Source organism: Giraffa tippelskirchi, chromosome 10 (assembly GCF_054371585.1).
Source record: "Giraffa tippelskirchi isolate mGirTip1 chromosome 10, T2T-mGirTip1v1.2.pri, whole genome shotgun sequence".
Classification (NCBI taxonomy): domain Eukaryota; kingdom Metazoa; phylum Chordata; class Mammalia; order Artiodactyla; family Giraffidae; genus Giraffa; species Giraffa tippelskirchi.
In genome coordinates this window covers 22,167,358-22,193,050 of record NC_137284.1, presented here as the reverse complement: position 1 = coordinate 22,193,050, position 25,693 = coordinate 22,167,358, and the positions used below count along the sequence as shown (strand labels likewise).

At 38.2% G+C, this 25,693-nt stretch overlaps 1 protein-coding gene across 16 annotated transcripts in view; it reads left to right on the top strand.

Annotated features, from left to right (window-relative positions):
* The window catches only part of UEVLD (UEV and lactate/malate dehyrogenase domains), a 72,358-nt gene extending 46,979 nt beyond the window's left edge, over nucleotides 1-25,379 (top strand). For 8 of the 16 annotated variants that reach the window (XM_081533681.1, XM_081533680.1, XM_081533690.1 and 5 more), the window contains 5 exons: nucleotides 5,393-5,563; nucleotides 6,593-6,766; nucleotides 18,659-18,722; nucleotides 20,665-20,788; nucleotides 22,540-25,379. In XM_081533681.1, coding sequence (XP_081389807.1) covers nucleotides 5,393-5,563; nucleotides 6,593-6,766; nucleotides 18,659-18,722; nucleotides 20,665-20,788; nucleotides 22,540-22,707 — 701 coding nt within the window. In that variant the 3' untranslated portion in view covers nucleotides 22,708-25,379. Of the gene's footprint in view, nucleotides 1-5,392; nucleotides 5,564-6,592; nucleotides 6,767-18,658; nucleotides 18,723-20,664; nucleotides 20,789-21,729; nucleotides 21,793-22,539 lie in introns of all 16 variants that reach the window. The other 8 variants (XM_081533673.1, XM_081533684.1, XM_081533674.1 and 5 more) reach the window with 4 other exon arrangements.
* The last annotated feature ends 314 nt before the right edge of the window (nucleotides 25,380-25,693 follow it).

Sequence of the window (25,693 nt, the reverse complement as noted above, 5' to 3'; positions counted from 1 at the left end):
AGTCACAGAAAATAAGAGGTTCATTATAGCAAGCATCAGAAAGTGAGATATCATCTTTAAGGTGAGCACTGAGGCAGCCTCCCAAGAATCCCTGAGGCCTGAGTTGCTCTGCTCATCAGGTCTTCTCCTCTTGACTCTGTCATGGGTGGGATCTCGTGAGCTGGCTCCCGGCATATATGTAGATGAATATAAATATGATTGGGGATTAAAATTACTTTATTACCAGGGATGCATGATCAAAAAAATTGGAAGACCATTGAACTAGAGAATGTTTAGTCTCAGAAACCAGATTATAGCTAGAGTCAGGTTGTAATATGTTATAGTTGCTTAGCTTTCCTTTGCCTTACCTGAAGCAGGTCTCCAGTATTCTTAACCGTATTTTCCAAGTGAAATATCAGGACATGATTTCACAAGCCTGAATGTACTAAGAACCACAATGGATCAGAAAAGTTGAAATTGTATCTAGAGGTTGGATATAGTAGTTGTGGCAAGTCTCTTGATCCCTATAAGATACAATGGATTTATTTTCCTTCTCTGGAAAGAGTGCAATAGTTGCCTTAATGATACTTTTGTAGGATCCTTTGGGGAGCTGAGTATTCTCTTGTGCCTGCCATTTCCAGGTACTGAAGTTCTTAAGGGACCTCTTAACCCTTCCACATCTCTCCAGGAGAGACTGCTTAGTACATGGACTCTAGAGGTTGTGAGGCCACTTAGGACCTGAGGAAATTGTTCCTTCCTGTGTGTCTCATTAACCATCAGTAACTGTTGTTTCAGATCATTGAAGACCTCAATCCTTGGAGTAGATATATAGGGTTTGGTGCTTGCCACCAAGTAAGGAGTTTTGAATGAATGAGTACTATTGTAGGGTAACTTTCATGTTCCCCTTGTTATTTTTGATTGCATATTCCTGATAACAATTTAATTACTATTATATGAAGTGATTTAATGTCACTGACATCCCAGATATGTTCTATGATATGGAAAAGCTCATTAATAATTATTGTAAAGTAAGCTCATTTTGACATTTCACTAATACCCCATCATGACAGGCATTGATGATCATCCTAGAGTTGTACTTTGCTTCGTTTGGATTTTTTAAAATAGCTGCTAAAATACTTTGGAGAAGGATATACATGTGTGTATCAGTTCAGTTCAGTCGCTCAGTCGTGTCTGACTCTTTGCGACCCCATGAATCGCAGCACACCAGGCCTCCCTGTCCATCACCAACTCCCGGAGTTTACCCAAACCCATGTCCATCGAGTTGGTGATGCCATCCAACCATCTCATCCTCTGTCGTCCCCTTCTCCTCCTGCCCCCAATCCTCCCCAGCATTAAGGTCTTTTCCAATGAGTCAGCTCTTCACATGAGGTGGCCAAAGTGTTGGAGTTTCAGGTTCAACATCAGTCCTTCCAATGAACACCCAGGATTGATCTTTAGGATGGACTGGTTGGATCTTCTTGCAGTCCAAGGGACTCTCAAGAGTCTTTTCCAACACCACAGTTCAAAAGCATCAATTCTTTGGCGCTCAGCTTTCTTCACCGTCCAACTCTCACATCCATACATGACCACTGGAAAAACCATAGCCTTGACTAGACGGACCTTTGTTGGCAGAGTAATGTCTCTGCTTTTAAATATGCTATCTAGGTTGGTCATAACCTTCCTTCCAAGGAGTAAGCGTCTTTTAATTTCATGGCTGCAATCACCATCAGCAGTGATTTTAGAGCCCCCAAAAAATAACCCTGCAAATATACATACTATATATATGTAAACAAACAGTGTGTGCATAGACTAAATCTGGAGAGAAACTGTTAAAAGAGTAGTTGCTTTAGGAGTCAGATTGGGGAAACTGGTTCTGCACTTGTTTTTTGCACTTAATATTTTTATCCCTTTTTTTTTCCTATTGTGCTAAAATATATTTGCGTAAATTTACATTAGTGACAGTCAGCACTTTCACAGTGCTGTGCAACCATCACCACTATCTAGTTCCAGAACATTTTTCTCACCCCCGAAGGAAACCCTCCATACCTTAAGCAATCACTCCCCTATTTTCTCCTCTCCCCAGGGCCCTGGCAATCACTGACCTGTTTTGTGGATTTGCCTTTTCTGGATGTTTCATATGAATGGAATTATATAGCACGTGGCCTTTTGTGCCTGGCTTTTTTCACTTAGCATAATGTTTTCAGGGTTCATCCATATTGTAGCGTGTATCAGTGTATCCCTCCTTTTTATGGCTGAATAATATTCTGTGGTGTGGATATACCACAGTTTATTTATCTGTTTATCAGTTGCTATACATTTGGGTTGCATCTTTTTGCTTTGTGCTATTGCTATTTGCTATTGCTGCTATGAGCATGTATGTACAGTATTTGTTTGAACACCTCTTTTCAGTTCCTTTAGGGATGTCCCCAGAAGTGGAATTGCCAGATCATATGGCAATTCTGTGTTTAAGTTATTGATGAATTTATAGTATCATTTTGAAGATCATTATTAACAGCACACAGAGATCTAAATACCTGTATTTCTTTGAACAGCTTCTTAATAATATTCCATCATATGGATGAGTATATCCTATTGGTAGACATTTAATTTTTTGGTTTTTTTGTTTGTTTGTTTTTTGGTGATTACAAATAATGGTACAGAGAACATTGTAACGTAAAAATCTTTGTGTATTTCTCTACCCAGTAGGATAAAGTAGAATTACTGGGGCAAAAGTTGTTTCTCTTTATGTTAAGTAAAAAATTTTTTCTTTAATTTTGGCTGTGCCTTGAGGCATGCAGGATCTTAGTTCCCAGACCAGGGATTCAGTGCTTACCCTCTGCAATGGAAGCACAGAATCCTAACCACTGCTCTGTCAGGGAATTCACAAAAGGTGTTTTTTAAAATATATATTTTTGAGTTGTACTAATTTATACTCTCACCAGCAGTATAAGAAGGTTCCTGTTTCCTTCTTGCTGATTTCTTTTATATTAAACAGAGCTAATAGAATAATTATCCTATGATATTATTTTGATCATGTCATTTCCTGGCTGAAGACACTATTATGTTGGTCTCTTATTCCTTAATAAAAATTATAAATGCCATGTTTTTTCAGGGAATCAGTAATATATGCTAGCTAATTGACACGTATTCATATCCCATTACTGCTGTTAGTTTATTTTATAGATTGCTCAGAGAGATTGTGGCTTTAGTCACACAGTGAGCAGCTGAGCTGGCATTTCAAATAAGTTTGTTACCAATTTCTTACGATTCACTCCAGAAATAGTCTCTGCATACATGAGCAAAAATGTGTGTATGAGTATGTCTGTGCCTGGAGAAAAAAATGTTCAGTAGTTGAATATTCTAAGTTGTTGCTGACATACGGAACAAAGTAAAATTTGCTCAATAGTCAGCAGGTTATAGGTTGATCACTTGTGTGAGAATCACCTGTGTGCTTTTTAAACTTACAGTAGCCTGGTGTCCACCCCAGGCCTATGGAGAGTGTAAAAAGCTTTGAAGCAGGAAGCCTTTCTTGCACTTGCTGCTACTCTGTTTACTTCTAAGTCATTCTTGAGGGTGAGAGTATTTCCATCATTCAAAGTAGAGGAAGCTACAGGAGGAAAAGAAAAATCCTGGCAGGATAGGTTGGGGCCTGTCTTGGTTGTAGGGTCATAGTTCAACCATTCACTGATATTTAATAATATGGACAAGCTCCCTTGTCCTTCCAGATAACAATTTTCTTCAATTTTATGAGAGTATAGGACTGAGTTTCTAAACTAAATATAGCATAATGTTTAACAGCACTCTGAAGCCAGAATCCCTGGGCTTGAATTCAGACTCTGCTATTTACTAGCTCCATAACTTTGAGCAAGTTACTAAACTTCTCTATGCCTCAAACTCCTCATCTGTAAAATGGGGATGATATGGACCCCACAGTGTGTTGTGGATTACATTAAATGACTGTGTACTTGTCAAGGTCTTAGAACAGTACCTGGCACATAGAAGTGGTATGGGAGTGTTTCCTATATACCTTTCACTTCTAATGTCTTCCAGTACTGAGATTTAGACTCATCACCAGGTTTTTCCTCCGAGCATTAGAACATAGGAATTAAGAGTACTCATGAAGAAACATAATTAAAATCTAGGACTTCAGTTTTTTGGATATACCCCGACAATTATGTCAGAATATGAACTAAAATTGGATAATGCATCTAACAGACACATTGCACACAGATTCCCTTCTGCAACTTGTTTAGAAAAATGGCCTTGAGAGGCTTAATTAAGACTGTAAACCCTGGAATCTACTCATTGTCTCACTAGGATGCTAATAAAGATTTATACATGTTGACTGAACTGCTATCTCACTACTTACTTTATTATTTTTCTGCTGTTTCTGATGCTGATAATTCTGGCCACTGTTTTGGCATGTACTTACTGTAAGACAGTGGTTCCCTTGTGGCTCAGACGGTAAAGCAGCTGTCTGCAATGCGGGAGACCCGGGTTCTATCCCTGGGTCGGGAAGATCCCCTGGAGAAGGAAATAGCAACCCACTCCAGTTCGTTTGCCTGGGAAATCCCATGGATGGAGGAGCCTGGTAGGCTACAGTCCATGGGGTTGTAAAGAGTTGGACACGACTGAGCGACTTCAGTTTCAGTTTACTGCCAAACATACTGTGTAATAGAGAGTAGTGCAGTTGTAAAATAGCTTAAGTGTGCTTAAGGGTCAGAGGTGTGAATTCTGGAGAACAGCTTTTCCTACGTCATAACAGTTGCTTATATGTAAGTCCCATTAGAAGAACCTAAAACCAAGATACTGGGCTTCAACGTAATAAAAAGTAGAAAATGAGCCAACACATTTTATCTTAATTTAAAGATTTTCAAATCATTTTTTTCCTCTTTGGAGCAGAATCCTTAATAAAGCAGATATAAGCAGCACTGTACTGCTTGCAGAGGTCAAAGTAAATAGCATGAAGCTGTGCCTGCCAGCCATCTTCCCACTTTTTACTATTCCTGGATGGTCTCTGAGTCACTTTCAAGGAACTCTAGGACTCCTAAACTTACAGTTTAAAAATTAGTGATGTAAGTGATTATAGGTGCATTCTGCCTATAGCATATATTTATTTTTTCTAAGAAAATTGTGAATTACATAAAAACCCAAATCCCTGCTTGTGAATTCTGGATCCCGTAATTTATTTTATCTTTTCTGCTCTTTCCTCCCTTGGGATACACTGTTGCTTCTAATTCTCTTTCTGGAGCAGATCTCAGCATTTTATATCCTTCCTACGGAGACAGGGTTGATCTGGAGGCAACTCTGCTAAAAGCTGTGTAATTGTAGAAAAGAAAAACCTGATCATCATGAACAAGAACTGGGTTAAAACCTTTATCTTGAGCTCAGACTGTTTCTTTTTATTCATTAGATTTGTCTGCCTCTGCTCATTCCAAGGTGGTGATCTTCACAGTCAACTCTCTGGGTAGCTCTCAGTCCTACCTCGATGTGGTGCAGAACAATGTGGACATGTTCAGAGCCCTTGTCCCAGCTCTGGGACATTATAGTCAGCACAGCATCCTGCTCGTTGCATCTCAACCAGGTATAAGGTTTTATTCTAAACCAATTTGATGGCCCAGTGCCTCGGTAGAATTGCCATTTCTGACAAAAGTCATAAAACAGGGTTATAAAGGGACAGCTAAAGTATTCAGTTAAATTGCTCTTTTGATGAATAAGGCAGTACTTTCCATATCCTGTCAGCCAGTTACCACTACTGACTGGCATTAACTAGAAGGTTACAACTTACAATTTTTTATGCAGTACTACTTTTAATATGTTCCAGGTTGTTAGCCATGCCTTTCTCAGTGAGAAAATGGTTAAACGCCCAAGAGAAAGATGCAGTATCTTATAGGAAGGATCTTTTGTTAACTCTGAAGTGTCATAAGATGCTAGTGAACACACCAGAGTGCATTTTTAACATTTTTTATTTTAAATTGTTTCTCAAATTACTTGAGAAATTTTTTCAAAGGATTAGATGGTACTGGACTCAAATTGGTGAACAGATTTTTTTTAAAAATGTTCCCAGTAGAGGAGTATGATATGCATTTTACTTGTTTTCTTAATAGTAATTGATTGAAAGACGTTGGTCTTAAATTCCTGACATCTTTTTGGCACAGAATAAAAAAGTAGTTGTATTTTTGTTGGTAATGCTGTACTACATGGTGGTGGTGTATGAATCAGTATTTTAATTTCAAGGTAGAAATTCACCTTAAGCTAGATGTAAAAGAGAACTTGATCAATGAAAAAAATTATCTTCTGGTTTTCTGTACCAAGTTTTCATCTTTCATCCTTAACTGCTCTAGGACATGATCTGTTTTTCACTCTTAAAAATTTATGTTTAATACAAAGTTATGTAAAATGATGCTGAAACCTGGTTAGTTGTTTTTAGTTGTTAAATAAAATAAATTTATATAATATATAATAAAAATAAATAATGCTTCATAGTGCATTTAAGACCTAAGAAGAATATACACAGGTTTTGATATACTTATTAAAATATTTTGTTTAGGAACTAGGCTAGAAGTATATTTTAAAAAATAATTTATATTTTCACCTTGCATGTCATGTTTAGTGGAAATCATGACCTATGTGACTTGGAAACTGAGTGCATTTCCTGCAAACCGAGTGATTGGAATTGGGTGCAATCTGGATTCACAGAGATTACAATATATTATTACAAATGTCTTGAAGGCACAGACTTCAGGAAAAGAAGTATGGGTTATTGGTGAGCAGGGAGAAGACAAAGGTAAGAAATACATGTTTATTCAGTTCAGTTCAGTCGCTCAGTCGTGTCTGACTCTTTGCGACCCCATGAATCACAGCACACCAGGCCTCCCCGTCCATCACCAACTCCCGGAGTTTACCCAAACCCATGTCCATCGAGTCGATGATGCCATCCAACCATCTCATCCTCTGTCGTCCCCTTCTCCTCCCGCCTCCAATCCTACCCAGCATTAGGGTCTTTTCCAATGAGTCAACCCTTCGCATGAGGTGGCCAAAGTATTGGAGTTTCAGCTTCAACATCAGACCTTCCAATGAACACCCAGGATTGATCTCTTTTAGGATGGATTGATTGGATCTCCTTGCAGTCCAAGGGACTCTCAAGAGTCTTCTCCAACACCACAGTTCAAAAGCATCAATTCTTTGGCGCTCAGCTTTCTTCACTGTCCAACTCTCACAACCATACATGACCACTGGAAAAACCATAGCCTTGACTAGACGGACTTTTGTTGGCAAAGTAATGTCTCTGCTTTTAAATATGCTATCTAGGTTGGCCATAACCTTCCTTCCAAGGAGCAAGCGTCTTTTAATTTCATGGCTGCAGTCACCATCAGCAGTGATTCTGGAGCCCAAAAAAATAAAGTCTGACACTGTTTCCACTGTTTCCCCATCTATTTCCCATGAAGTGATGGGACCAGATGCCATGATCTTAGTTTTCTGAACATTGAGCTTCAAGCCAACTTTTTCACTCTCTTTCACCTTCATCCAGAGGCTCTTTAGTTCTTCTTCACTTTCTGCCATAAGGGTGGTGTCATCCGCATATCTGAGGTTATTGATATTTCTCCCGGCAATCTTGATTCCAGCTTGTGTTTCTTCTAGCCCAGCGTTTCTCATGATGTACTCTGCATATAAGTTAAATAAGCAGGGTGACAATATACAGCCTTGACGTACTCTTTTTCCTATTTGGAACCAGTCTGTTGTTCCATGTCCAGTTCGAACTGTTGCTTCCTGACCTGCATACAGGTTTCGCAAGAGACAGGTCAGATGGTCTGGTATTCCCATCTCTTTCAGAATTTTCCACAGTTTATTGTGATCCACACAGTCAAAGGCTTTGGCATAGTCAATAAAGCAGAAATAGATGTTTTTCTGGAACTCTCTTGCTTTTTCGATGATCCAGCGGATATTGGCAATTTGATCTCTGGTTCCTCTTCCTTTTCTAAAACCAGCTTGAACATCTGGAAGTTCACGGTTCACGTATTGCTGAAGCCTGGCTTGGAGAATTTTGAGCATTACTTTACTAGCATGTGAGATGAGTGCAATTGTGCAGTAGTTTGAGCATTCTTTGGCATTGTCTTTCTTTGGGACTGCAATGAAAACTGACTTTTTTCAGTCCTGTGGCCACTGCTGAGTTTTCCAAATTTGCTGGCATATCGAGTGCAGCACTTTCACAGCATCATCTTTCAGGATTTGAAATAGCTCAACTGGAATTCCATCACCTCCACTAGCTTTGTTCATAGTGATGCTTTCTAAGGCCCACTTGACTTCACATTCCAGGATGTCTAGCTCTAGGTGAGTGATCACACCATCGTGATTATCTGGGTTGTGAAGATCTTTTTTGTACAGTTCTTCTGTGTATTCTTGCCACCTCTTCTTAATATCTTCTTCTTTTGTTAGGTCCCTACCATTTCTGTCCTTTATCGAGCCTATCTTTGCATGAAATGTTCCTTTGGTATCTCTAATTTTCTTGAAGAGATCTCTAGTCTTTCCCAATCTGTTGTTTTCCTCTATTTCTTTGCACTGATCACTGAGGAAAGCTTTCTTATCTCTCCTTGCTATTCTTTGGAACTCTGCATTCAGATGGGAATATCTTTCCTTTTCTCCTTTGCTTTTTGCTTCTCTTCTCTTCCCAGCTATCTGTAAGGCCTCTTCAGACAGCCATTTTGCTTTTTTGCATTTCTTTTCCATGGGGATTTTCTTGATCCCTGTCTCCTGTACAATGTCACGAACCTCTGTCCATAGTTCATCAGGCACTCTGTCTATCAGGTCTAGTCCCTTAAATCCATTTGTCACTTCCACTGTATGCTCATAAGGGATTTGATCTAGGTCATACCTGAATGGTCTAGTGGTTTTCCCTACTTTCTTCAATTTAAGTCTGAATTTGGCAATAAGCAGTTCAGGATCTGAGCCACAGTCTGCTCCTGGTCTTGTTTTTGCTGACTGTATAGAGCTTCTCCATCTTTGGCTGCAAAGAATATAATCAGTCTGATTTTGGTGTTGACCATCTGGTGATGTCCACATGTAGAGTCTTCTCGTGTGTTGTTGGAATAGGGTGTTTGCTATTACCAGTGCGTTCTCGTGGCAAAACTCTATTAGCCTTTGCCCTGCTTCATTCTGTACTCCAAGGCCAAACTTGCCTGTTACGCCAGGTGTTTCTTGACTTCCTACTTTTGCATTCCAGTCCCCTATAATGAAAAGGACATCTTTTTTGGGTGTTAGTTCTAGAAGGTCTTGTAGGTCTTCATAGAACCGTTCAACTTCAGCTTCTTCGGCGTTACTGGTTGGGGCATAGACTTGGATTACCGTGATATTGAATGGTTTGCCTTGGAAACGAACAGAGATCATTCTATCGTTTTTGAGATTGCATCCAAGTACTGCATTTTGGACTCTTTTGTTGACCATGATGGCTACTCCATTTCTTCTAAGGGATTCTTGCCCACAGTAGTAGATATAATGGTCATCTGAGTTAAATTCACCCATTCGAGTCCATCTTAGTTCGCTAATTCCTAGAATGTCGACGTTCACTCTTGCCATCTCCTGTTTGACCACTTCCAATTTGCCTTGATTCATGGACCTAACATTCCAGGTTCCTATGCAATATTGCTCTTTACAGCATCGGACTTTGCGTCTATCACCAGTCACATCCACAGTTGGGTATCATTTTTGCTTTGGCTCCATCCCATCATTCTTTCTGGAGTTATTTCTCCACTGATCTCCATTAGCATATTGGGCACCTACTGACCTGGGGAGTTCATCTTTCAGTGTCCTATCTTTTTGCCTTTTCATACTGTACATGTTTATTAGTTACGTATATTGATAATCTACATCACCAGAGGCCATGGTATGCATATATGCACAGTTCTGGGGACTCCAGTTGTGGAGCCTAGTTGGTTTTCCTTCCACATTTGAGTGCCTTTTGTGTGTGGGACCCTGTATTGTGAATAGACTCTACAAACGTGTCATTCTGGTTGTATTTACTTTTCTGTAAATAAAAGGCAAGACTCCTTAGGTTATGTATTTTTATTTTTATACTTTGTATTTGAATTTCAGCATCCAGGATGAATTTAAAAGTTTAATTTTCTGGAGAGCAACATTTAGATAAACCCTAAAGCATACACCGGTCTTCCTTGGTGGCTCAGACATTAAAGAATCTGCCTGCAATGCAGGAGACCCAGGTTCAATCACTGGGTCTGGAAGATCCCCGGGAGGAGGGCATGGCAACCCACTCTGTCATTCTTTCCTGGAAAATCCCATGGACAGAGCAGCCTGGCAGGCTACAGTCTGTGGTGTCGCAGAGTCAGACACGACTGAGCGACTTTTACACACACACAAAGCATGTACAGAACTCTTTCCTTTACTTTCACATCCTGCAGTCTTGTTTACCTTTCCTAAGTCCAGACTTTCTCCCTAGGTGCATACCTCCTGTCTCTTTCTCACCTTTTAAACAGAATATTCACTCTTTATTTACCCTTATGGCCCTCCCCCCTTTTTTTTCTTTTAACCAGCTACTTGCTCTGTGCTCTGTCCCTACCATAGAAACCATTCATAAAATCTAGTCCCCCTGGATTTGAAAGCCCTTTTTCCTATCCCATAAGATTGCTTTCCCTATTTAATTCAATAATATCTTTTTCTTTATTATTTCTCTCATGCTGTAAAGTCAGGTTGGTCTGGTGATAAAAGTGCTTTATCCTAAGTTTGCTCATTTTTATTCATTTTAAACAAGTATATCTGTTCACTACTGTAAGATGTCAGTGTGATCCAGAAGAGGCACAGAGCACAGCCTCTTCCTTCACCGTTCTTAAAAATTATTCTAGGGACTTCCCTAGAAGTCCAGTGGTGAACACTTTGCCTTCCAATGCAGAGGGTTGGGTTCAGTCCCTGGTCGGGGAGCTGAGATCCCACATGCCTGGGGTCAGAAAACCAAAACATGAAATAGAAGCAATCTTGTAAAAAATTAAAAGATTTTTAAACTGGTCCACATCAAAAAATCTTTTAAAAAATTATTTTAGAGCAATAAGAAAATTTTTAATAAAGCTATTTTGGCTGACAGTAAAAGTATAGGGAACTCTTTGATTAAGGGCTAGAATGAATATATTTTAGACTTACAGTGTTCAGACACTTACGAGTGAGCATTTAACATGGGTTGAAATGACTGGAGAAAATTCTATGCAGGCCATCATTGAACTGCACTTTGAAAGAATGAATAGGGTTCAAATAAATAGCAAAGAGTGAGAGAGACTTTCCAGGAATGGGAAAAACAGGCAAAGGCACACACCTTAGGTATGACATGTTCATGGGATAAAAAAGTCTAGACTGGTTGTTGCAGAGTTTCAACCAGATAAGCTTGGTTGATAACTTGTTGATAACTCATTTTGGAGGTATTTTTTTCTTGAATACCTCATAAAGGGTTGGAAGGATTGTCAGGCAGAGGGGAACTGTTAAAGGTGTTTGAGCATGCGAGTGATTATGTTGAAAAGGTAATCTGAAGAAAATTAATGATTGCTTCCTCCTTTAAAGTGTATTGTTGTTATTGTTGTTGTTCCAGTTGCTAAGTCATGTCTGACTCTTCAAGTGTATTATTACTACTTTATTCATCCTATAGGTGCTGAGGTGTAGAGCACAATGTAGAAAAGAACTACTCTGCCTGTGAGGAAGTGATCATTTAACTCAAGAACTGGAGGAAGATTTAAAATCTGTATAAATATGCACTTGCCACCTAGAAAGTTCAACGCTAGAAAGACTCAGGCAATAGAATAAACCTTTATAAAACCTGACTATGTGATTCAAGCAGACATAGCTTTTCAGGCTCAAAATGCTTCCTGACACTAAAGACTAATCAATATAGAACGAGAAAAGGGGAGCAAATAAGAACTTGGAGCAGATGTATTTGAGTAACATGTCTAGGGATTCAAATAAACCCAAGACCCCAAATGTTACTCATTATTACCATTTGAGTTCTGGTCCATGTTAATCTCTTGCTTCTCTGATCATTGTAAATCTCCCAGTTAATTTGCTCTTTTCCCTCTAGTGTACCCTATGCTGCTGCTAAGTCACTTTAGTCGTGTCCGACTCTGTGTGACCCCATAGACGGCAGCCCACCAGGCTCCGCCGTCCCTGGGATTCTCCAGGCAAGAACACTGGGGTGGGTTGCCATTTCCTTCTCCAGTGCATGAAAGTGAAAAGTCAAAGTGAAGTTGCTCAGTTGTGTCCGACTCTTTGCGACCCCATGGACTGCAGCCTTCCAGGCTCCTCCGTCCGTGGGATTTTCCAGGCAAGAGTACTAGAGTGGGGTGCCATTGCCTTTTCCGAGTGTACTGTATAAGTGATGCCAAATTAATAATGATATTAGCTAAAACTTACAGTTTGCAGTATGTTTCACATATTAATTCAGTCTTCCTAAATCACATTACTCTTTTCAAAAACTTTCACAGGCTTCCTCTGACCAAATCATTAAATTCTTTTACTTGCCATTCAAGTAGTCCCAAAATACAGCCTTAATCTTCCTTCCCAGTTATAGTTATGGAGGCAATCATGTTGTTAGAGAGCTGGAAGCCGCTCAAAGGGTCATTGATTACAGTTTGTGGTAGGGAATCAGCAATGAATGCGGGAATAATAGGAGTGACCGCTCCAAGAGCCTTTTCAGGTCAAAGAAGGACTAAAACCAGGTCTTGTGCATCTTGGCCCTGCCCCACAGGTTTTCTTCAGCCACAGGGATCTTTGCCCATTGTGTTTACTTTTTTCATAATCCCTTCTCCTTCTCGCTTAGCATATTTAAATCTTATTCTTCAAAGTCTCAGTCAAGTCCCTCTTACTTACACTTTGAAGTTTTTCCTGATCACATCATCGCACAGATTCCTTCATTCCTTTGAGTTAAAAGCTTTTGCTAGCTAAATGTAATTAACCATATATTGTCTCAAGATGTTTATTCTTTTGTAAAGCTGCTGTTTATTCTGATCCAATTTGAATTTTTTCTGTGTACCTTCTCTTTATTGAAAGTGTAAATTATTAAGCTGTTCTTTTAGTTGAAAAAGTCGTACATTCACATTGCAAAACAATTAAATAGTACAAAAAGATAATATAGTGAAAAATGTCTCCCTTCTATGCCAGACACCTAGTCCCTCTCTCTAGAAGCAATGCTGCCGTTTAGAAATGTTCTGTATAAGGACAAGCATATGAAATATACATCGTACATCATTCTCCACCTTACCCTCTTTCTAATTGTTATGACTTGGAAATGACTGCATAATAACATATATAGATATCATTCATTCTTTTTAAGTACTGGAATACCAAAATGTAACCAATCCCCTAAGTTATAATTTTTGAATGAATAAGAATATTTTACATTATGGCTATATGAATATCTCAAATTGTAAAGAGAAAATAAAGGATGGTGTGACTTGATAAGAACCTAAGGCACTTTGCTGAATGCTGTTGGAGCTACATAAATGAATAAAGACCCTGTCTTCAGGCAGGTTAGAGACTGATACAGAAAGTGACTATAACAGGCAGTATTGACGAGCCTTAAGAGAGGTCCAAGAGAAGTAGGGTAAAAGCACAAGGAACTGGGCTTCTCTGGTGGTCTAGTAATTAAGAATCTGCCTTGCAATGCAAGGCACACCAGTTCCATCCCTGGTCCAGGAAGTTTCCACATTCCTTGGAGGAACTAAGCCTGAGAGCTGTGACTACTGACGCCCTCGCACCGAGAGCCCATGCACTGCAAGGAAGAGTAGCCCCCACTCCCTGCAGCTAGGAAAAACCTACGTGCAGCAACAAAGACCCATCGCAGCCAATACATAAATAAATCTTTTTTTTTTTAAGTGCAAGGAAGGGAACTCTCAAGTAGGAACTAGAAATAAATGTAGATGGATGTGAATTGAGATTACTTAAATATAATTTATGTAATATTTGATACATAGAATATATATATAATGTATATATATGTTTTAAAACATAGTTGACCAAACATTCATGAATCCATACTCAATTAAGAACATTATGAATGCCAATGAAGCTACTTATGTACTCCCCAACCCATCTCCCTATGTCTAGTCTTGTCCCATGTTCATGCCCAGTTGTGTCTGAGTCTTTGTGAGCCCATGGACTGTAGCCCACCAGGCTCCTCTGTCCATGGAATTTTCCCGGAAAGACTGGAATGGGTTGCCGTTTTCTCCTTCAGGGGATCTTCCCAATCCAGGGATCGAACTTGCACCTCCTGCATTACAGGCGGATTCTTTACCACTGAGCCTTGGACTGCTGTCAGATCACTTTTTATCATGTCTTCTACTTTGTTTCAGAAATAACTATATCCACTGATTGGTGGGTTTCCCTGGTGGCTCAGATGGTAAAGAATCTGCCTGTGATGCAGGAGACCCGGGTTCCATCCCTGCATTGGGAAGATCCTCTGGAGAAGGGAATGGCTACACCCTCCAGTATTCTTGGGATTCCCAAGTGGTGCTAGCAGTGAAGAACCCACCTGCCAATGCAGGAGACATAAGAGATGCTGGTTTGATCCCAGGATTGGGAAGATCCCCTGGAGAAGGGCATGGCAACTCATTCCAGTATTCCTGCCTGGAGAATCCAATGGACAGAGTAGCCTGGTGGGCTACAGTCCATATGGTTGCAAAGAGTCGGACACGACTGAAGCGACTTAGCAGGCATGCATGCACTGATAGGTAGTCTTCCCTTGGATTAGAGGCTCCCTCTGCTGGGCTTCCCTGGTGGCTCAGACAGTAAAGAATCCACCTGGATTCGACCCCTGGGTTGGGAAAATCCTCTGGAGAAGAGAACGGCTACACACTCCAGTGTTTTTGTCTGGAGAATTCCATGGACAGAGGAGTCTTCAGGGTACAGTCCATGGGGTCACAAAGAGTCAGACATGACTGAGCGACTCACTTTCTGGTGGTTTCATGTGTAGACACCAGTTGGTTATGTCTTTGTATTGATGACACCATAGCAAAATTGGAATTATTTTTTTATTGAGTGCTTAGTGTGTGTATTAAATGCTTTGCAGTCTCATTTAAAATTTATAAACACCCCAAAAAGGAGGTGGTAGTTTTTTCCAAATCAATGTACAAGGAAGCTTAAGACTCGGTGAGTTTAACAACTTGTCCAAGATTATACATTTAGTAAGGGCAGAACTGAGATTTGAACCCTGGGTCTGACTGCAAAGCTGTACTTTTCTTGCAGTGACTTAGTTAGATAATTTCTCTTAAGCCTTTAGTATAGTGTCTGGCATAGATAAACACTCAGTAAATGATAGCTATTATGACAGTGATCAAGATGGCAAGATGGTGAGGAATAGAAAATTGGCAAAGGGACATGGAAAACGACACTTTGAAATAGGCAACATTAAGATTTAGAAACAGTTATAAGAATAACAGATATGTGTAAGTAAAATTATTCTCTTTAGTTATTTCAGAGACAAATGACAATTACAGCATGATATGGGGAGGAATTCCATGACATGTAAGACCCTTTAGGATCTGTTTCGTGCTTCCTTCCTGAGCTTCATCTTCTGCCATTCTGACAAGCATTTTATGCTAGTCACATGATCAGCTTGCAGCTTCCTGAGGAACTCATGCACTCTCATGCTTCCTTGCCTTTGCACCTGATACTTCCTTTCCCTGAACATTCATTCATTTGGCTAACTCCTGCTTATCCTTCAAGACTGGGCTTGAGTGCCACCTCTCCCAGGAAGCCTTCCTTAATTCTCCAGGTTAAGTAAGTTCATGCCTCTATTATATTCCTTATCACAGTGTTATAATTGCATGTTTACCTGTCTTCACTCCACCAGATTGTAAACTCCTTGAACTTGAAATGGCCTCAGTAAATATGTTTTGAAATGAATGAATGATCCTGATACCATCTTTTTGCAACCATAGGTCATTGATACTATGCTCCACCAAATTAGTTACAACATGTGATTTGGAGCTGCTGTTTTTAGCTGTGATAGTGAAGTCATGTAAAGTGCAGGTAACTCCTTCAAGTGATGTTTTAGAAATCCAAGGACTGGATCTCAAAACAGTGTTAACTCATCTGCTGTGTGCATCAGTCTTACCTAAGGGGTAGGTGTTATGTGTAATGGAAAAGAAATATCCCATGGTCATTTTTTATTAAAATTTCTGGGACCAGAGGATTACTGTTCTTAAGGAATAGAACCAGAAAGATAAGGATTGATTAGATGCAGTATTTGAAAGGGATCCTTAAACTAGGATAAATATACATTTAGGAAGTGTGAATGGTTGGGCAATAAGGGAACAAAAAATTAATTAAGTCTATCTAAACTTAACTAAAAATCCTAATGACTGTGTCAGAAGCAAATTTGAACATAGTGACGCTTTCTCCATCTCTCTGAACATTGTTTTCTCATGGCTCTTAAAAGTCTAAACTCAGAGAGGAAAGATGAAACGTGATTATATTAGTAATAATAGCAGTAATACTCATAATTAAATTCCAGACTTCTTGGTGTCCTTTCTCTTCCCGTACCTACCTTTCCCTTTTTATTTATCTTCCTAAGGTCTGTAAATGCTTGTTCATCTAACAGACATTTCCCTGCAATTTTCTTATCGTGACTATACTAGTAATGTTACCTTATTAGTACATTATTAGTACCAAACTTTTTTAAGAAAGTAATTCATGTATAGTCCTATTCAAGTGAAACATTAAAAAAAAGACCCTTATTAATTTGTCCACATGCATTTATATTGTTCATGTAACAATTTTTGGTTTTGCTTTTTTTTAACTTAATATAAAAACTTCTATGACCTTCAGTAGCTGTCACTGACATAGACACTGATGCTGAAGATTTTTTTTTTAATCTTAATTAACCGAACGAGAGATGCTCAAGTGTCTGCTTGGAAGCTGCTGCATTCTTTGAGGACTTTTGAGGCTCTCCCACAAATTATCCAGTCTGTTACAGTGAAAGGGGTAGTCCTTAAGAGCTTGCCGTGGTACTACTATGAACTTCATTTCTATCAGGGAATAATGACTTCCCCTTCACTTCAGCCTTCCAAATGTCCTGAATTCTTCTCATAGGAAAATCTTTGTAAAGTCAAAGCCATGATCATCTTCTCCCAAAAGGGGAGATACAAAATCCCATATGCCATTCTGTTCCTCTCGATAGTGTTCATTTCTTTTCTAGCTCAATCATTCTCTCTCGGGTATCTTGAAACTTAAAGATCTAAACTGCAATCTCTAGTGACCCCATTAACATTAAATAATAAGGGAACCATAGGGAAATAAGAAAACTGATTTTGATTTTTAATATCTACAAATATATATGTATATAAAAGCAAAAAAAAAAAAAACTTTAAAACTTTTCCATGTCCTCCAACTTAACCGTTCCAAGTATGTTTTCCTCTTTGTTTAATATAATTATGGATTGTGTGTGAGGTCGGTTCTATATTACCTCTTGTGCATTCTTTGACTTGGTAGAGAATCTGTGCCAGAGGACACAGAAGGAGGACACATTTTCCCTGCCCCTTGGAAGCTTACAATCAGTTTGAGGAAGCAAAGTGTCATTTGTTGCTGATGCTGAGAAATCACTAAGTGGCCTAATTTTTAATGCAGTTTAGAAGAGCTGTGGGAATTCTCTGGCAGTCCAGTGGTTAGGGCTTGACACTTTTACTGCCAGGGCCTGGTTTCAGTCCCTGGTCAGGGAACTAAGATCCTACAAGCTGCGTGGCACAGCAAGAAAATAAAACAAGAAAAAGACGACGTGTATCTTAAGCGTAAAATATATCTTACATATCTGAATGTATTTTTATTTTGCCTACCCAAAGATTTGTATCAAAGAATGTCTTCACAGTGATGAGAAACCAATGACTATTAAAACGGTTTCAGAATGTTACTTTAAATTTCATATTAAAGTATGGTATAAATATCCATCTCACATGTATAGCTTTGAGCTTTTAAATTGTTTTTATAAATGGTGTAGTGAGAGGAAATGGAAAACCAAATATGCTCTTAGAAAACAGGACCCTGCTCTCTAACAGCTGTGGAAGTCTCATCCAGAGTTTGTGGGCTTAGTTGCTCAATTGTATCTGGCTCTCTGCGACCCCATGGACTGTAGCCTGCCAGACTCCTCTGTCCGTGGGGATTCTCCAAGCAAGAATACTAGAGTGGGTTGCCATGCCCTCCTCCAGGGGATCTTCCCAACCCATCGATCGAACCTAGGTCTCCTGCACTGCAGGCGGATTCTTTACCACCCGAGCCACCAGGGAAGCCGTAGGTGACCAAATTATTCGTCATCTGGTGATAGAAATTAGTCTGTGTGGTTCCCAGTGGAGCAAATGCCAAGGGCTTACAGCACATGGGAGCCTATTATACACTGCTTGCTGAGAAAAACTTTCTACTCAGTCAGTAAAATGGCCCAGTGTTGTTGAGAGAGAACAGGTAACAGGCTGCAAATAGACTTTGGGATCATGTTTTGAGGGAACTACAGCTCTATGACTTCTCACCCCAGGCAATCAGTACGGCACATTTAGCGCCACCAGTGGAAGTATGTAACTATCCAGAAGGGGGGAAATGTTTATAAAGTTTGATATAGGTACCCTTGACTGCAAATGATCCTTTATCACATCTTAGTCCTAAGAGAGTTATTGACAAGATAATAATCAATTTTTCCTTTAATTTTTAGTGCCCATATGGAGTGGCCAAGAGGAAGTAACAAATCATGACTCTCAGATGCAGCTGTCCAACAGGTAACACTGAATGTAGATTTGCATTTATCCAACTAAAAACCATACACTTCATAGCTAACATAATGGCTATTTGCATGGCATGTACTTACCAGGCTTCTGCAAACAAAACTAACTAGTATGGACAAATCCAGAGTGCATGGGATCAGTATTTTCTCTTCTTTGATTTCTTATCTCAAACTGTTTTGCAAGCCTATATTTAGATACGCAGTTGACTTTTTAAAGGGTGGAATAGACTCCTTATTTGTAGGCAGTGATTTACCACTTCTATATTTAGGATATAGGATCCTGTATCTGAGGATATTGGCTATTTTCTTAAAGGTAGAGGAGAATTGGCCTATACCACTTAAAAATCAATATGTATTTATTAATCATAGTTAAATACATTTGGAAATTAGTCTAATGTGGATGGATAACCCCCATTATAATTTCAGGCAGAAACCAAGTATAATGCACAGATCCTTGAATCTTTTGTGTTTATTCAGAGGCCTTCCAGGGGTCTGGACCCCATAGGTTGGACTCTACATACTATATATTTTCATGCCATTTGTTGTTTTACTGTCTCATAATATAACATCCTTTTCTGAATTCTGATTCAGGTGATTTTAGCTTTTTAAACCTTCAGTTTATGGTTTTTAGAGTGTAACAACTGGAAAGAATAGTCTCATATTGAGAATAGTAGTATGTTGTATAATCCATTCTAATCTGCTTCTCTATATAATCCCGCATTTATAGTTTTCAAGAGGAATGAATTCAAACATGTTTGTTTAATTTGTATAATTTTTAATTAGTTACAAAAAGAATGTATGCACTCATAAAACTTTATGTTTTAATTGAAGTATAGTTGATTTACAATGTTGTGTTAGTTTCTGGTGTACAGCAAAGATAAAGCTTTAAATACTGCAGATATCTATAGAGTGAAAAGTGAAAAGCAGGGGTAATTCCATTCTCCAGAAACAACCGCTATTAACAGTTTAGCGTCCATGTGTCCAAACGTTGTTTTCTCATGCTTCTGCAAGGATTATCATCATTATTGTTGTTTTTATAATAAATTTGTGCTATTCGTCTTATCTTGCAACTTGCTTTATTTTCTTAATAATAAATGTTGGATATTTCCCCATATTGTACAAATAAATGTACTTTACGTTCTTCTCAACAGCTATATGGTGCTACATTTGGTAGTGATCTATTTAACAAGTCCTCTTTGGATGAATTGTTTCCAAAATTTTTTCTGTCTCCAACAAAGCAAACATACTTATATGTATATCTGCACAGTTGAGCATATTGCTATAGGACAAGTTCCTAGAAGAGTAATTTCTAGATCAGGTGTTGCCAAATCTTCCTCTTAAAAACTTGAATAATTTTGCACTCTGAACAGCAGTTATGGGAATGCCAGTTTCTCTGTAGCTTCTGCAGAGGTAGTTATCAGTCTTTTTGTGAAAGTCGCTCAGTTGTGTCTGACTCTTTGCAACCCCATGTACTATACAGTCCATGGAATTCTCCAGGCCAGAATACTGGAGTGGGTAGCCTTTCCCTCCTCCAGGGATCTTCCCAACCCAGGGGTATTGAACCCAGGTCTCCCGCATTGCAGGCAGATTCACCAGCTGAGCCACCAGCGAAGCCCATTAGTCGTTTTATTCTTTGCCAATTTTGATGGGAAAAATTGATGTATTTATTGTTTTAGCTCATATTTAGTAAGTATTAGTGGTGGTAAGCATCTTTTTATATTATTAGCCCATTTGTATTGACTCACTGTGGACTGCCTAATATTTTAAGAAAAGCTTAATTACTGGGCTATCTGTTGGTTTTCCTAACAATTGTCATACAACCCTTCTGTGTCATAAAAATATCTAATTAATACCTTATACATAAGCTAAAACTAAACATACATATTTTGTGCATTTTCTGAAATCATGATTTGTCTGTTTTGTTTTTTATAACCTAGGGCCATGGAACTATTAAGGGTAAAAGGTCAAAGATCATGGTCTGTTGGACTATCAGTAGCTGACCTGCTTGACAGTATTGTGAATGATAAAAAGAAAGTACATTCTGTATCAGTTTTAGCAAAGGTAATTGCTATTCTCATTCTCTCATCATAGTTTTAAATATTTATATTATTAATATAACAAAAAAAGTACTGTTCACACTGTAACCTGGTATCTTCAGTATCACCAGCTTTTAGAGTAACACATGGGAGAAGATAGTTTGGTCTAACTCCTATCTTGCTTGGCTGTGGGAAGTCTGGACTTCTACCAGGTTGCCCTTGACCCCCATTAATTTTTGGAATTCCCAAGAAGCATTTATATATTCCATAAACTTCTGGTTGTCATTTATCTCCTCAGCCAGCCAGGTCACCCCAGGCTGACATGCCAACTGGTCTTAGCTGGTCATCAGTCTGTTTCTCCAGTTCAGGTTGTCCTTTACTGCTTTATTCCAAGTATAAAGTCCCTAAAGCACAGCTAAGATGAGGCACAAATGCTTAACCAAATATTCACAAAACCTTAGGAATACCGGAAGGGAAATAAAACATGGAAGGGAAAACTGAAAACAGGTTACCAAATTTGACTGCACTCAGAGCCCATGTTAAGCTCCTCCCCTGGGAATCCACTCTAGCAATCTTTTTTCTTTCTTTCTCTTTTTTTTTTGAGAGTTTGCTTTATTATTATTGTTTTACAATAAAAACAAATAGCTATGCTCTCAGGGAAACAAATTTAAAAAGAAAAAAAATCATAGAAATTTATTAACAGCATTTTAAAATAAGGCTTTTGAAAGATTTATTGAAATAAATTATCTCAGCCTAAACATTTACTCATCACTCTCTTTTCAGTTACTTCTCAACATTCTAAAAACTTTGTTGTATAAAATACATTTAACTTTGCCAATAATTTTAGATAATACTGGGTTCTTTCCAGAAAGAACTACCATAAAACTATGCTTTCAGACATTAAAGAAAAACTTAATCCAGTAGAACGTAAATCTGAACTATGTAACCTGTGCTTGCATGTTTCAGATCCTTCAAGTTAAATGCATCAAGGATTTGAAAAAGTTCAGACCTGGGTCTGCTCCAAGGCAGGTGGACACAACATCTTAACTTTCCATGTTTAACTAAACCAACAGGAACAAAGTTATGAAAATGAGGGTCTCCAGGGAAGAAAGAGATAAAAAAAAAATCTTTTAATAAAACCCTTCAAAATTCACTTTCCCATTTTGTAAGGCCCACATTTCCTCCAAGGATCAAATCCACAACCTTTGGCATTGCCTAATTTACTTTACCAAGGAATTAAAACCATGAACCAAAGCCTGCTGCTTAACCCTTTTAGTGCTGACCTTCCCCATGTCCAGGAGGGGGAATGGGGACAATGAAATACAGAGAGGAGAGGACAGACACACAGGATATACCTGTGAGATGTAGGAGCACCAGCATTAATGGAATAAAGCCAGCTTTGGATTGGGAGCTCAGAAAGTTAGTCCCTGGGACACAACAGGTCACCTCCTTCCACTACATCCTTGGGCTTTCCCCTCTGTGCTACAGGTATCAAACCAATGACAGTCTTTTTTCTTTACCTCCAGCCTGTTACCCATATTGGAGGGTGCTAGCTTACCTCCCCATAAAGGGGGTATCTTTGACCAAATTCTTCCCATCTCACAAAAATTTTCTGAAACAGTAACTGGAGTTTAGAAAATAAATGAACAAATTTTTTTAAAATTCAGCTTATATCACTTTGTAGTGCTAGGACCAGAAAAGGAAGAAAATATCCATATTTATGGTATTAACTTTTTTGCAGTGATTCAGCTCTAATCCCATTTTTTTTCCTTTCAGGGATATTATGATATAAATAGTGAAGTGTTTTTAAGTTTGCCTTGCATCCTTGGAACGAGTGGAGTGTCTGAAGTCTTCAAGACCACAGTGAAAGAAGAAACAGTGACTGGGAAACTCCAAAGCAGTGCATCCTCCATCCATGATCTCCAGCAACAGTTAAAACTTTGATTCTAAAGTTCAGAGTTACCTGAAAGGAAAGGTCGTTTAATTTTACCAACACATATATATAGGGTGGAGAACTTCTGTATCTTATTATTTATCCTTACAAACTGCTTGGTTAAGGTCGGTGGTTCTTGGTTGGCTTTTTAATTTAAATCCTTAGGTAGTTAGATAAGAAGGACAAAAATCTAATTTTCTCTGTTATTGAGATTATCTGTACTGTTCTTTAAGCCTAAGCAGAGATAAACATTCATCTGCGATATACATCATTTAAAAATTACGTATCCTCAATTAGCACATTTAGCACTTTGGGAATATTTTAAAAATCATACCTTTTTAAAAGAAAATTACCCGTCAACAGTTACAATAAACATCATAAGCTGAAGGCCCAGTATGTATTTCAAAGTCTGTGCTAGCTCTATATTCAAAGGATCCAGTTTATGCTATTTACAGTTCTTCTTTAAAATAATGTTGGTTAAAATGCATAATAATAAACAATAAAGCATTTTGTTTTCCCTCTTCAAATCAATTAGCTACTATAAAAATGGAAAAGAACTGTATACATATTTTTTTTTCCTTTGTACACATACTTTAATATAGTAAAAAGGAAAATGAAATTTTTAAATATATGAACAAGAAGTGTAGTCTAATATCCAGCAGGACTGTCCTTTCCGCAATTTTCTATCATCTCTTCTGGGCTATATAAGACTTCCAACATCTCAAGAACACACCATGCCATAAGTAGAGCCATAGAGACATGCATATTTTTAGTGGAAATAGGTTATGAATGAAAGCCAAGCATTTACTTTAAAGCTAATATATGAGGCTTTCATAAAGGCATTGGTCTTAATGGGGAGAGATTGAATGAGGTGATTGTTCTGAGCATATTCTTTAACTACTCCTGAAGAAATGATTCACAGTGCATCCTTTAACTACTCCTGAAGAAATGATTCAGGGTGCATCTTTTAACTACTGAAGAAATGATTCAGGGTGCATACACTTTGGTGATGGGTCAATAACATCTTCATATGTGAAAGACAGCATATTATTATGAATGTGACACATAACTAATAGCAGCAGCTAGCATCAACACTTCAATATTTCAGGCAGTGTGATAAGCACTTTATTGTTTTATTCCTCAGGATTATTTATTAATCCTCACAGTAACCCACTGAGGTAGGGACTATTATCATCATTTTATAGAGGAGGAAATTGAGGTTTAATGCCCAAGATCTCATGACTAAGGGACACTTAGCCATACAGCCTCTACTCTTTCTAAACTCTAGAAGAGGAAAAAAGCTTAAGAGTCAAAATAGTTACCACAAGACCCTAAAGCTGAGGTCTGTACTCTTTTACTCTCATGTAGGGGCTTTTTTTCTTCAACATATTTTTTAGAAACACCGATTCTTTGACTTCCCTGAGCAAATAGCTTGGTGGGAGGGGTGGGGGGAGGGGGGCAGGGGGGCGAGCTGTATGCACAGAAGTAGGTGTTTAGTTATTTAGTCATTCAGATAGTCTAGACTTGGAGCCTCCTATGCACCAGGTGCCATATTAGGCACTGCAGATACAATGATGAGCAAACCCTGGACTAGGTACAGGCCCCCATGGTGCTTATAATCTAGTACAGGGACGTAGTAATCAAATCTCACAAATAAATGTACAATTCCAAGTGTAGTACTGTAATATGAGGAAGTCCCAGGTGCTTTGAAAGCATATTATAGATGAACCTAAACCTGGTCAGTGAGATGGGAGCCAATGGATTATAAGAGCAGACACATTTTAGGCAGAGAGGAAGTAGTCAAACTAATGCTGATTTAGCATAATAATGGATGCTTATAATGATGAGCTTAAATCATAAAGGAAAGGTGAAATTTAGTCAATGTTCCATGTTTAAGAAAAAAGAAAAGTATTTAATATGCTTGGAAAGGTGTAAAAACATTGGACATTTGAAGAAATGAGCATTAGTTCTGTGTAATTTCACTACATGAATAGGTTATTTTGGTGTTAACTGTAAGTGTATCCTCACTGTCCTTTTGTATGAAATAGGAAAGTAAAACTAAAAGGACCATTGCTTGTGTTTTTATACTAGCCTTTTCTAATATCAGATACCTAATTATGCTCTTGAACAATAACCTAATTACAAGATACTATATAAATAGAGGAATTGCTAAGAATTAACTGCATTATAAAAAGAACATGTCAGTACAATATTTACTGACTGTACTGTTATTCCAAGAACTGTGTTAGAATGAGTAGTCAAAGATGAATAATAAAAAATTGGGTGGGGTGGGGTGGGGGAGGGAATAAAAAAGCAAAAAAAAAAAGATGAATAGTTATAGTCCTTGCCTTGTAGAAACCCACAATATAGAAGTAATTCTATCACATATTTTCTTGAGTGTTGAGTATTATAAATCACATATAAGAAGTAATACCACCACCATCTCAGTGTGAATTGGTGATAATTTGACATTTATGATGTTTCTATTAACCTTCATTTTTTTTTTCATCTTTCCAAAATCATGCATTCCCTCTACTTATTATGGTTTTTAATGGGGCTTGGATTAAAATGCTTCTTTGATATTGTAACAGAGATAAATATTTTATTTTCCAACTTACATTGTATCAAATAATTATTCTTAAATATCAAGAATAATGAATAAAATAAATTTTGACTTGAAAATTACCAGGAGATCCCTAATTTATTGAGTGGAAGGAAATTTATTCATATTGAAGAGAAAGATTCTTTCATATGATTCATAAGTCCCCAGGATATTTGGTTACTTCATTTTAAGTGGCTTAACTGCAAAATGAAGAGAATGGATTTTGTTGTCATCAAACTTTTAAAAATTATTTTTAACAAAACCTTTTGAAAAATACATAACCTACATTCTTCCAATTGATAAAAGGAGAGTTGCTCTAATTGAAGGTGCTTCTGGCTAATAAGCTGTGTCTTTAAGAATAGCTTGAAAACCATATATTTTTAAGTGACAAACAA